This window comes from Halichoeres trimaculatus, unplaced genomic scaffold (assembly GCF_033239565.1).
Source record: "Halichoeres trimaculatus isolate MK-OKI-2021-1 unplaced genomic scaffold, fHalTri1.1 fHalTri1_scaffold_19, whole genome shotgun sequence".
Classification (NCBI taxonomy): Eukaryota; Metazoa; Chordata; class Actinopteri; order Labriformes; family Labridae; genus Halichoeres; species Halichoeres trimaculatus.
In genome coordinates this window covers 22,854,002-22,867,196 of record NW_027437197.1, presented here as the reverse complement: position 1 = coordinate 22,867,196, position 13,195 = coordinate 22,854,002, and the positions used below count along the sequence as shown (strand labels likewise).

General features: G+C 38.9%; 1 protein-coding gene across 1 annotated transcript in view; it reads right to left on the bottom strand.

The window, feature by feature from the left end:
- The window catches only part of ikzf2 (IKAROS family zinc finger 2), a 29,859-nt gene that overhangs the window by 6,436 nt on the left and 10,228 nt on the right, over positions 1–13,195 (bottom strand). The window contains exons 3-4 of the mRNA XM_074695120.1: positions 8,192–8,380; positions 5,916–6,083 (exon numbers count right to left, since the gene is read on the bottom strand). Coding sequence (XP_074551221.1) covers positions 5,916–6,083; positions 8,192–8,380 — 357 coding nt within the window. The remainder of the gene's footprint in view (positions 1–5,915; positions 6,084–8,191; positions 8,381–13,195) is intronic.

Here is a 13,195-nt window from a genome sequence, read left to right as displayed (position 1 = left end):
CTTGTTCTTAATAACTCACATTGCACTTCCTTATCTGCACTCACAACTGACTTCATTACTTTTTCATATTTATACAGCCACCCACACACAGCTCTGTGCACATGCTGGATGAACCTGATGAGTCCACCTTTCAGCTGCTATTCTTACTCATGCAAATGATCATCATTGTGCAGCGAGACTCACTTGAATGATTGCATTTTGCTGACAAAAAGGAGCCTGATCAAATTTACACCATCTGTTTCACAAGATGTGGAATCACTTAAGTGTTTACACATTAAAGCTGCATAAAACAGGGGTGTATCAAGGATTTTTGATCAGGGTGGCCCAAGTGGGAGACTGCATAAAATACATGTATGAAATATTGATAAATAACATAATTCACCCTTTCGTCTCTATCTAATGTTACCAAATTTTATATAATTATTTCTATAGCCATCTCATACAGATGTCATGTACAACTGTATAAATTCAAAAGTTAGTTTGAAGTTGTGTTTTTCCTCCCGAAAATGATTTCTGTGAATAACTTTGTAGTGATGGTGTACACTGGAGCCTAACTGTCAGATGGAAAAAGGACAGAAGAGAAGAAGAAAGATAAACAGGAGGGAGATAGAGCACGAGCTACAGGCTAACACAGGAGCTAAATTGTTTGTGCTAATGTTCATTCCAACCCACAGTCAGCAGTTATTCTGCAGTGGTCTGTTCAAACTTGAGAGTCTATCAATAAAATGAAGAGTGAGGTTACGTTAGCGCTGCCGATAGCACTACATATAGCCAGCTACCACAACATTTGCTTGACGTCACGTTTCAAACCATATTGCTACGTAACTGTACTGATAAATACCTTACCTCAGCGCATTGTATCCAGTAAAAAGTTGTCTTGAACAAAGAAAGTTTGTTTCTATCAGATCTCCATTTAATTCCAAAACAAACACACCCCTCGCTAGAAGTAATTTACAACAGTGTGTGTGTGAGACCCCAGGCTAGAAGGTGGCAAGGTAGTCCAATTAAAACAGATCCTCTTTACAGCATCTTTAATGTAAATTTACAGCACTATTTATGATACAGCTGAATGTAGCTTTGGGGTAATCAACAGGGATTGTTACTGACAACATTTCTTCACAACAAAAGCCTAATGTTAATCACGTTATTGGAGTACCTTAATTATAAAACAGCCACATTATAGGAAGTGGATTTTTACTTGGGTACCCCTGTAGTGGCCAAGAAAGAAAATTCTTGTTACAGCCCCCATCTGAAACACTTCATTTTAGCTGCTGTTTCCTTAAAGGTAGGATCTATAGGATTTTTTCTAGAAAAACAAAATGTTAACTTTTGCAGGATTAACATATTTACTTCCCCCCTCCTCCACCTGTACGTTGATGTTTTTGTTGTATTGTGATGTTTCTTGGCAGAGAGTGAGCGTGGTTGATGGTGACTTTGCGTGTTGATGATAGTGAGGGGAAGAAGCTATCCTGAGCAGCTGTGATAACAGACGTAGCAGGGAGAAAGAAAAACAACCAAAGTAAAACTCAATGGCAAACATATAAAGCTTTTCCTAAACAAGTGTGAAACTTGGCTACACTTCCACTCGCTTTCAGGAACTTGGAGAGCAGCACGGGATGAAGAGTGATGCGATTTAGCATTCTGCTAACCAGGTTTGTGTCGAATACCCATGATTAGCTTGTGCTAACATGCCAAGTCAGGTGCACGGCTCTTGAGTGTCTCCTATGTAGAAACACGATGCTACAGGTGGTTGCAGGGCTAGTGAGTGTCTTCACGTAGCACCGGTTGGAGGTCGTGGGTGTGCGCTGTTGCTGGCACTGAGCCAATGAGGAGGAGCCCAGTTTGAATGCTGTGTTTAATAACAAGTCACAAAAACTCCTGCAGACCCTACCTTTAAGGTTCCTCGCTGCATGAACCCCTTTCCCTTTGACTGGCAAAACTTCCTTGCCTCTTATTCAAAGTTTAGTTCAAGCTAAATCCATCATAGACAGCATGGCTGTAATGAATGCATATTCATTACATTTTTCTTTTTTCTAAGTGTGATTAGAGCAAAACATTGCTGACAGGATTTTATGTTGAAGCTGAAATATTCATTTTTACAAACTGTGTCATAAACTGTGTGATGATACATCAGCATAGCAACACAAATTTACAGATGTTCAATCCTGGAAGATTAATGTTGCTGTTTGAAACTGCTAATGAAACTTATGAGCCCCATCACTTTCACTGATTTCAGAAATTCCCCAGTTGGGCCTGGTCCTAATGACAACCCTGGCTCCTCTGACAGCACCCTGATCCTAAAGAACAGTAGCATAATCTGTTTCTATTGCTAACTCTTATTTTCAGTCTTCTTTTTTCCTGGCACCCATTTCAGTGCTTTTTATCCCCCTCTTGGTTACACCTGCTCTTCCTGGCAAAGCACCAAGCCAGACCTACAAGGCGCAGAGCATCCAAAGACTCAGAGTGTTGAGTTCCTGCATTCAAAAGAATGTCATGTCAAGTCGAAAGAAACACAAGAAAAAACAGAACTGAGTAACCAGAACACACACACTAATTGCACACATTTACACCTCGACTTGAGAAAGAGCGCTGCGTATGAGTAACCCTTTGTGGGGGCATCACAGGCAGATATGACGGTATTGTCTGAGCCTGGTTTCAAAGGTGAACATGAGGGGAGAGCACATCCTCTCTGATAGGAAAGTGGGTTACAGTTGAGAGAGACAGCCAGCGCTCCCCGTGTGTCTCTCAGTAAATAGATAGCTTCCTCCTTAGCGACAGTAGCAACTGAGGAACAGCGTGTCCTTGGTACCTAACCACAGTGCATTCACTGCGCTGTCTTTATCATTCATCTATTAAAAAAAAAACATAGCTACTATTGAGAAGCGATGGAAGGCAGAGTCTGCAACCAGCACATATGGCTATTGTGGTTACTGTAGCTGTGCTAGTTTTCAAAGGCACATGAGGCTACATAGGGAAAGAAATATCAGTACAAGACATTTAAGGCCTTTAAAAGGCTTTCTGAAGAAGTCTTCTTGTTTGAAAGGTTGTTATTCAGCAAGCAGGTTGAAAAAAGAAGCCAAGTCTGAAGCGATCACGTGGGGCAAAGACGGAGAACCTCCATAAGACTTTGTGTTTGCTCACACACACATCCATTCTTTAATTTCTAACAACTCAATCTGTGTTTTTTATTTGAACTCATCTGTATGTATTAAACAAAAACAATAACCCATGATTGTTTTAGTACTCTTGACAAATTTGACCGGCAGGTGGGCAACAATCGGGTTTAATCCCTACCAACTCAACTCCACCTCTTGGCTCTTTTCTGGATTGGCAAAGACCATGTAAAGGTCGACATTTTCAACATGGTTAAAACCTCACATTTAGTAAACAGAAGAACTTAATTCTAAATCGGGAGTGTTCAAACTGGTTTTAAAGAGGGCCACATTTGATTTTATGAAACAACCAAGTGTCTTCAGCTCTTATGCCACAGCCACACCAGAAGCAAATTTGCGTCGAGATACAAAGTCAATGCAAAGGCGGATGACGCATGTAGCGCGGCGCGTATGGAGTGTTCGGCGCATTTGGGACGTCAAACGCCTCTACGCTCGAGTTGAAAATATTGAACTTTCAATGCAAATACACATGAGGCACAGCAGCCAATCAGCAATGACATTCCCCCCCAACGTCATTGATTTGTTAACGAGTGGCTAAAATTAACTGCCAACTACTCTGGCTTAGGGATGGGTACCTTTCATATTTGAAACGATATGGTACCGATGCCCGGTACCTGGCAATCGGTACCAGTACTTAACGGTACCAATTTTCTGTACTTTTTTGTGTTAATGTGGTAAAAAAATATTAATTTGTTTAATAGTTAAGTATACATTTTTTTCAATTAAACATATTCATTCCTCAGTATATAACCGTGTAATGCTGTGTTCATGTCCAGCATGGAAAATTACCTACTCTTCCTCTCCCTCACAGTCACAAGGATGCATTTAGGTACCTAAACATGGTACCTTTTGATTCTACGTGAATCGGTACTGGGTACTTTTAACAGAATTCGGTCGGTACCTAAAAAAGTACCTAATTCGGTACCCATCCCTACTCTGGCCCCAACCCCGCTGGAAGATGGAGAAGTTAATTTGCAGGGTGTCATCATCCAGAGTTATACGATGCGACGTGTGTACTCTACAGAGACTGGAAAAAAAAAGGAGCAGGTTTGGGTGAAAGTCGCTGAGGAGACAGGTTTTGAAAGTAAGCTCTGTAAATATTCGTTTCCAGCTGGATTTGCCTGCATCACTGAGTCCAACTGTATTTTTCTCAGTGGAGTTTTGTCGTAAAAGATGGAAGAGACTGATAGAGAGGAGGAAGGAGCGGGGCAGGGGCAGAGCCAGGGAAAAGATGGAAGTTCTCTTTCCTTGACCCCTTCATTATCCCCAGGGAGACCTCCGGGAACACGGGTTGGGGGATTGAGGATGAGGTCGCAGGGAACAGCCAGGGAGGGCCAGTGGAGGTGGATTACCAGGGAGAGGCAGCAGGCCCCTCAGGGATTGAGTGAAGAGGTTTGTTATGAGATGAATATGCTCACACATAAAGCGTCAGCGCATCGCCCCTCAGCTTGTCAAAATAGTCCAGCATCCAGCCTGGGGCTTGACACGTTTTTAAATTTGCCAATTCGAGTCCGATGTGGCCACAGCATTACTGACACATTGATTGGCTCTTTCAACCCCAAAGTCCTCCAAATGGGGAACTTTGAAGTCACTCTGCAATAAAAGGCCTAAAATGAAGCACTCATCACATATGAATATAGTCATAGTGCACATCTGATTAAACAGGAGAAACTTTGCTACAAACGTTAAGTCACAATTCAACTGAACTTCATGTTCATTTATGTAATCCTTTAGATTTTACTCTGAGCTGCTGACATAAATACCAATACTGACACCTCTGAACAAATGTCAAGAGTGTTCCCTTTATTAAAATACCAGAATGATTGAAACAGAACTTGTTGATACAGAGATAAATTCTTTTCAGTTTGGGTAAGTCATTTTTCCAGCAGAGACCCAAACAGGCCTGGGCTTAAAGGGTTAACTCTTAAAATAACATGAATGCTCTAACTCCAAACTTTAACATTTTTAGTGATTTCTCAAAGAAGTCATTCAATAAGGATTGTTAAACACACTTGCACCATGACTGTACTTTTAAAATAAATCCCACCTGTCCCTCAATTCTCCTGATACCAGATGATAAGATCAGTTTTCTGAAATGCTCTTTGTTGCTGGGGATGTGGGGAATATATGACAGGATTTTTTAATGGCTGGACCAGAATCTGAATTTTATCAGTATTGTTTTTTTAAAATGTTTTGACAAACAAGCAATTTTTTTTAGCCCTGAATACTTCTCATCATGAATTCTGAAGTTTTAATCTTCCAACTTTTTCATTCTGGTGCCTGATTTCATGACTTAAATCCACTCTTGTGTCCTCTAATGTCATGTTCTCTCATTGTTCATAGAGCACTTTTTTTTGCATCTGATGAATACATCCATTTAAGCACCTGGCAGTGAGAGATGTTGAGTTTCTGCACAGCATACACAGCTTTAGCTGCAAACAAGTAATGTTGCGCACATTCTGAATGTTGTTTAGTGAGATGTTACAGGCCTGACTTTGGACATGCCTGTTCTAGACCACTCCAACCCAGGTTGTGTTCCTGGTTGAGTCTCCATGTAAGGGCCTATGTTATGATAAGTCGATAAATTGGGCTTTGCCAATGGACCCAAAGCCACATGTCCATGTGACCAACCTGACCGGCTATATTGGCTAACATGAGAGTGGATGCAAACTTAAATGCCTGTGTTTAAAAAACATTATTCAACAACCATCATTGCAAGGAAAGTTTTATTGAGCATCTTACCTGCATGAGTTCGCAGGTGACCAGTGAGGGCATCACGCCGTCGGCAGGCGTAGCTGCAGAACGGACATTTGAAGGGTTTTTCTCCCGTGTGCAGCTTGATATGTCTCAGCAGGTTTCCCTTCTGGGTGAACGAGACGCCGCACTGGTTGCACTGGAATGGCCTGTCACCTGACAGAGGCAGACACAGGAAGTCATTACCACAGTCACTGTGGAAGGAAGACGTTTTTAGAAGGTCTCAACAAGCCTCGAGAAAACTTATTTCTGTCTCTGACTGAACTTATTTACCTTTTGTATTTCTGTAACTGAAAACAAAGACTGTCTGTGTGTGTGTGGGAACCACTGACCAGCTATACCTGCTAAAGTAGAGCTGTAAATAGAAAATGATACTGTCTTCACCTCAATCAGTTTTTTGTTCATGAAAACTTATGTCCTTACCCAGTGCAGAAACACCGTCTTGTAATGTCCAACTTTTTGGGATTTTTTGTGCTATATGTATCAAAATTTTAAGCATTAGAAAAATTAATACTTAAATATTACCAAGCAGTGTGTTGAAACTGATTAAAACATCAAGTAATTTGTAACAGATTCCTTACATTTAGAAAATTATTCAAATAAATGAACTCACTCAAACTTTTTCTTAATATTAATGAATCACTTGTTTAACTAATTTCTCCTACTTTGTGTCTTTAAAAGACAGGCAAAAACTGAAATCTAAGGTAGTGTTGATTTTTATTTTTGGTAAAAAAAATTGTCTCCTTGGACTCAGTTTTAGTCACATTGATCTAGGAAATCCATAAAATGGTCTTGTTTCAAAATATTGAGGACAATAATTCAGCCTGAACGGCTGAAAAACACAAAAAATTGGGTAATAGAAATTAGCTTTTAAGTTATCTTGTGAGAAAAAAATTATTAAATTTAGAAACTTGACAGGATTTTTTTTTACCCACCGGCTGATTTTTTCAGGAATTCAAGCATCATTTTTGTCTTTTAATATCTTAAAATAAGACATTTTCTGGACTTTTCAGGTAAATGTGGCTCATATTTTGTCTGATTAGACAGTTTTTTATAAAAAAGAGGGCATAAAGACATCATACAGACGTAGCTGGGTATTTTCTTTTTCAAAAAAAATCTTCTGTCTAAACACACTGGGAAAATCCACTGATAAGTGCAACTCAAAGCATGCCAGACTCATATTTGGTTATGTTTTTCAGATGTAAAACCCGTGCCAGCCAATCAGAATGAGCCACCAGTGACATTTAAGAAACAAAAACTCTGCTTCCCTGTATATAAACAAAACCACTAAGTTTATTTAAATCTTCATTTTGGCTAGAGTTTATAGAAAATATTGTTGCTTGTGATGTAAAACTGTGGTTTCGTATGAATTATAGGCCTAAACTTATAAAAATATATATGCAGTTATGTGCACATAACTTAAGTTATCTTGTGTTACAACATTGTTCTTAATTTTAGCCACTTGACAGGCAAGTTGTCTTACCTATTGGATGATTTTTTCTAGAATTCTGGCGTCATTTTTGTTTTTTTTAATCTTCGTGTTTGACACATTTCTGGACTTTTCAGATAAATGTGGCTCATACTTTGTCTAATAAGACAATTTGCTATAACAAGGACATTACAGCTTTTTAGTTCTTGCAGTGCATCAGGGCAGTTTGTATCACTATTGATATCTGTTCCCAAGACCCAAGAACTTAGTGTAAACAAAAAACATTCTCCAGTTTTTCCCCCTGTATCTTTATATATGTCCAGACTCTGCATATTACGCACGTTGACTTTTACACATTAAACTCAGGCAGTTCAGCCCACACTTCTAATCGTACATGTTTTCTTTCCACCTGCTGTTGTCCGCTCTAATAACACATCTTTTGATCTTCAGCCAGTTGGAAAAGAGAAATATGATCCTTAAGCTGTGACAACCAGAGCAGTTATGGCGTCAGTTGGAACAGGTTGCGGAGGATTCCTAGGATATTTTTTCCCTGATAATAATTCCTATAGTCTAAGCTATTGTCTTTGAACAAAAATAACCAAACAAAAAAAAAAAACAGAACACACTCCACACCCACTCTCGGAGAAATGATTTCTGAGTCACTCTTAAGACGGGAAGACTACATTCCTCCCTGTTGTTTTTTTTTGTTGTTGTTTTTTAATACACGACAAATAATCATCCTGTGTGGATTATGAAAGCCTAATAATACTTATGAAATAGTGATACTGGAGAGATTCAAACACTTCTACAGGCCAGTGAATGTTTCCATCAGTACCATTTGGCCGGCTTCCTGAATCAGCTGTCACAATGGATCCTGATAATCCGTCTTGTATGTTGCCCGGGCTGTCAGTCATGGATTCCTCCAAAGTGTCTGCTTCCTCCCCTGTTTGGCCTATTTCTTCTAGTGCTGGGCTTCTGTTGTCATCCTCCTCCGCCGTATCCTCCTCTTGCTTAATTGTCACTTCTATAAAACACAAACAAAAACAAGGCATCGTTACACAGCTTGCAGTATCAGATTGAAGGGATACTCGAATTACTTGACTGAGCACTGGCAGAGTATTCGACAACAGAACATCAATAACTAATATCTTAGTTTTGGACGGGGTGATCAGAAAAAGAGGGTTCGCAGATCTGTTTCCTAAAGATGTTGATCTGTAAAACTCATTGGTTAAGTTTTGAGGTGAAGCTGCACAAATCAAAGTGGATGAGTTCTGCGATAATTGGCTTTTCTTGGAAACTTAAGCCTGGACTTGTCCTCACATTTTCAAATTACAGAGATTTCCCTCTGATGTTACATTATCTGCTGGCATCACGTTGCCATTGTCTGCTGGTGTTAAGTGATAGATTGCCTGATAACTCCTCTTCTTCTCTCCTGCATTGGGTGCCATTAGCTGTCATTATACATCCATGTTGGCAGCAACACTCTTGTGTGAATGCAACTCAGAAGAAATCACTTCTGAGGATAATACTCTGCAGAATCAGGTGTGTATGAACTGCAGGGGAATTTCTGATAACGGTGCAAGGAATCAGCAAAGCTCGACCAGACGAACCATCCTATTGAGTCCTCCCGAGTTGTAGACAGTATCTGGATAAACTGACGCACAGATACACGAGAGTGAGACAGAAAGAAAAAGAAACAGGCTGGTCTGGTTCCTGGCTGTCCCTGGGGAGAAAGGGAGTGTCAGAGGCCCTGTAGCTTAGAGCAGCTCACAGGCAATGGGAGACCGGCTGGATGACAAGGGTAAGACATTGTATAATTGTTTGTGAGCGTGCGCGTGTGTGTGTGAGCGTGTGTGAGAGTAGGAGTGTTAGTAGCGGGAAACTATCCACCACCTGCAGTCCCTCGTTGAGACTCCGCAGTAATTAGTGAGTCTAATTATACACAACTAGCACACTAAAATAATAATCCACAGGAGAGGACTGCACAGGCTACAAACCAACACAACCGGACCTGATTCAGTGTGTGTGAAAAAACGCTTGGATCATGAATACTGAAAAACACCTCAGTCAAAGAGAGAAACTGGTTTCATATTCATAAGAATACTCAGACCTGTTAGATTCCGATGGAACAAAACTATTAATGGAACAGACAGACGCTGTATAAATCTGCCATTACGTAAAAAAAATATTAAACAATAGTTTGTGGTTAAATCAGAGAAGTGAGGGCTCTTTTGGGTGTTTCATTTGTAGAAGCACAAAGGAGTTATGATTGTTTTTTATAGAGAGAAAATGCTTTTTTGTCTCAGATTTTTTTTTCAAATTTAACGTACACTCTTAAACTATGGACAGCATATAATATATTCAGAAACACTTTGGTATTTGTCTGATGCATTAATATCACTCCGTTTAAATTTTGCATTTTGATTCAACCACAAAACTTCTCAATGTCATTAAGCAAAACTTCACTTCCTTCCCTTTAGCAAATGAAATTTTGTAAGAATTACACTCAAGCTCTTTCCACACTCCTGCATTCACACACTCCTAGACATTTCTAGAGAACTTCAGAACAGCCAGATGCGGAAATCTGGTTTAGAAATTCAGAAAGTTGAGGACTGGGGCAGCTAAAACAAAGACATGAGAAAATCAAGATATGAAAACAACATATCCATCATTTCTGACCAAGAAGAGCCTTCACATCAGGGCCATGTGCGTACAAAGCAGGCTCACTACATGCACCAAGATCACACGAGTTGATCACACTGACACTCCATGATTTAAACACCAGCTACCTCGCCTACTGTGTTCACACTTTGGCTTAGCAAAAATGAATTTTGGTGGGACAAAACCTGGGTAGAGTTGGGGTGAACAATTGGATCATATGCGATCAGACATGCAGCAAACTTTGGAAACTTAGGCAGTTTAGTTCAAATGCTGATGTAGCATGAATATTAGTCCTGCTTGTGAAAGGGCTGTGGTTTAAAAAAAAAAAAAAAAAAAAGAAAGAAAAAAAATGATAATAATTCAATAAATAAATAAATATTTTTAATTATTATTATTATTATTATTATTATTATTATTATTAATAATAATAATAATAATAATAATAATAATAATATATAATATATTATTATTATTATTATTATTATTATTATTATTATTATTATTATTATACTGTAAAATTTGTTTAAAGTGCTTATCAGAAGAAAAAAAATATCAAAAATAAAATTAAAAAATCAATAAAATTTAAAATGCCAGTAATTAAACAGTTCAATAGCAGAACCTAAACAAGGCATATAACCTTAAAACTAACAGCAGACAACTGAAAAGCAATAAAATGAAAAGAAAACAGCAGGAGAAGAGAACCCAGGCAGCACAAGAACCCAACAACACTGACTGAGACCACAAGGACCAGAGGTCAGAATACATTGGTCAAAGAAGGGAACAGAAATGGTAAGAAAGATTAAAACATCAAAAACAAATAAATTAAAGGGATAAATAGAAAGTTATGATAATAACAGTAAAATTGCTGAATAACGTTCAGTTTGGTAAAATTTTGAAGGAAAAATTATCAAACAAATAAAAATGATGATATATTTATAGATAAAACAATAGCATACAGTAAATTAAACAGTTAAAATGAATAAATAACATCAGAAAAAAGTTGTAAAAGGCAAAAAGGCAAAGGCAGTAAAGGCAATAAGACTGGATCGTGTGGTGGTTTGAGAGAAAGGAGATACTAAGGAATAACAAGAACCAAAGACCGTTGAGGGCGGAAGCCAATCATCACTGTTGCCTTCTGTAGAAACTGCTCTACCACCATACACAAACTTTGGTTCAACAAAACTGTCTTATAAGACTTAATATGAGCCACATTCACCTGAGAAGTTTTTATTTTAAGATACTAAAAGACAAAAATTATGACTGACTTAAGGGTTAAAAAAAATCTGCCTCTAAGAAACCTTGCTTGTACAAGAAACTGAACAAGTAATGATGATAGGACAATTTTTATCAGTAACACCAAAATACTTGCTTGGATTTCAGTTTCTGGAGAGAGGCTGAGCTAAAATCACACCTAACCCTCAGTTCAGCTCTGTCTTCTTCACCTAATGTAAAAGGAAGCTTTAGAGAAAGTGTGGAAAAGTTTGAACACTGTCCAAAGCAAACCTACTGATCCTGATGTTCCTGTTTAAGGAATTACCGCGGTAATAATGACTGCGTGGGTATATGAGATTGTTTTACTAAAACCCTCCATGAGAAAGCATCCGTCAGGTGTCCCCTCAGGCTCTGAAACACTCAAAGCCTTGTCAAAAGATTCAAGCAACGTTTCTTTTATGCCTATTCTTTCAGGCAACAGCATTCTTTAAACAGATTCTGTATGTTTTCAATGCCACAGTTTGTACAGAAGAAATACTTATCCCGAGACCCACAATGCCGTTGAGCCTTGTCTTCGCCTGCTGTATCCTGGCAACACGGAGCAGACCTGAACGTCCTTGCTACTCAGCTCTTTACATCTGTCTCTAGAGATGCAGTTTTGGTATATTTTCGCTGCTCTGGATAAACCACAGACCATTCTGCGATCTATCTGTATAACTCATAATCAATAGAAGATCAGGGGGAGAGATCCTGGGTGACAACACCGCCCTGCATCATTATGAAGATGATATTTTGTCTTTCCCATCACCCAGACTGTCACCTTACACCCAAAGGATGTAATTCTACTCTTCTCCTTTTTTATTACCAGGCAGAGTGCACATTACCCAGAAAATTGCTGGACAGTTGGTGTTTCAGCCTGAGACTTTCATGCAGCTGAGGTGATGCAGCCCTCCTTTTGCAACAAAAGCTCAAAAAGCGAATCATGTTGGGCAACCTCAGGGATGACAACAGCTCTTATCGGTGAAGAGCATCTCCCTGTGAAAACCATGGCCTCGTCTGCCTCCCTGTAGCTCTCAACCTGTGGGAGAGCAGCTTCCCTTTTTCTCCCTCTGCTCACTTTGTTTCCTCTTTTCTCACAGTGCTGTTTCACCGTGGCATTGCTTAAGCTAAACGGAGGCATCAGGCAGAGGGGGTTGAAAGGGAGACAACTCCTCTGAGTGAGGGTGACTGAGCTGTGTTTGAGAGTCTTTGGATCAAGGTTTAACATGCCACTGCCACTAACTGTCACTTGTGGTCATATCAGACTTCTGTTTTTGTTTCAAAAACCTGATTTTCAATCTCCCTTATTTGTAGTTTTTCAAAATTTTCTAAGACTACATACAATTTTAAAGTGAGTTTATATGAAAAGTTCATTCACACATACTGTACATGCCAGAACAAGAAACTTTTCCATTCAACATCTGGCAATGTTACATTTTAATACAATTCATTAGTTTGATTCAAACCTTGATGGCTGCTGTACCAGTTGGAGACATTTGCTCAAAAAGAGCAATGTTGTTCGATAAAATTTTAGGTTTGTTTAATTTACTCCATTTCAGTTTGATACAGGCCTATTTAGCGCAAAATGACAACTGATTTCCGAGCTGTTTTAACTTTATATAACTTAAAAAAAGTATAAATAAGGGATTCAAAGAGTGTGTTTACAGACTACTTTTTGCTCTTCTGATTAACCCTTTGATGCCTGTTGTTGGGAATAAACCCTGTCAGGTCTTGATGCAGCTGAAATGACCTTTGTATTCCTCTAATGTCTATTAATTCACATTATACACATACCACACTGCAAAAAATGAAATCTTATCAAGTGTTTTTGTCAAATTTTTACTAGAAAATGCCTTTTTAGGCAAAATATGATCCACATTCACCTGACAAGCCCAGAAAAATGGCTTGTTTCAAGTTACTTGAAGAC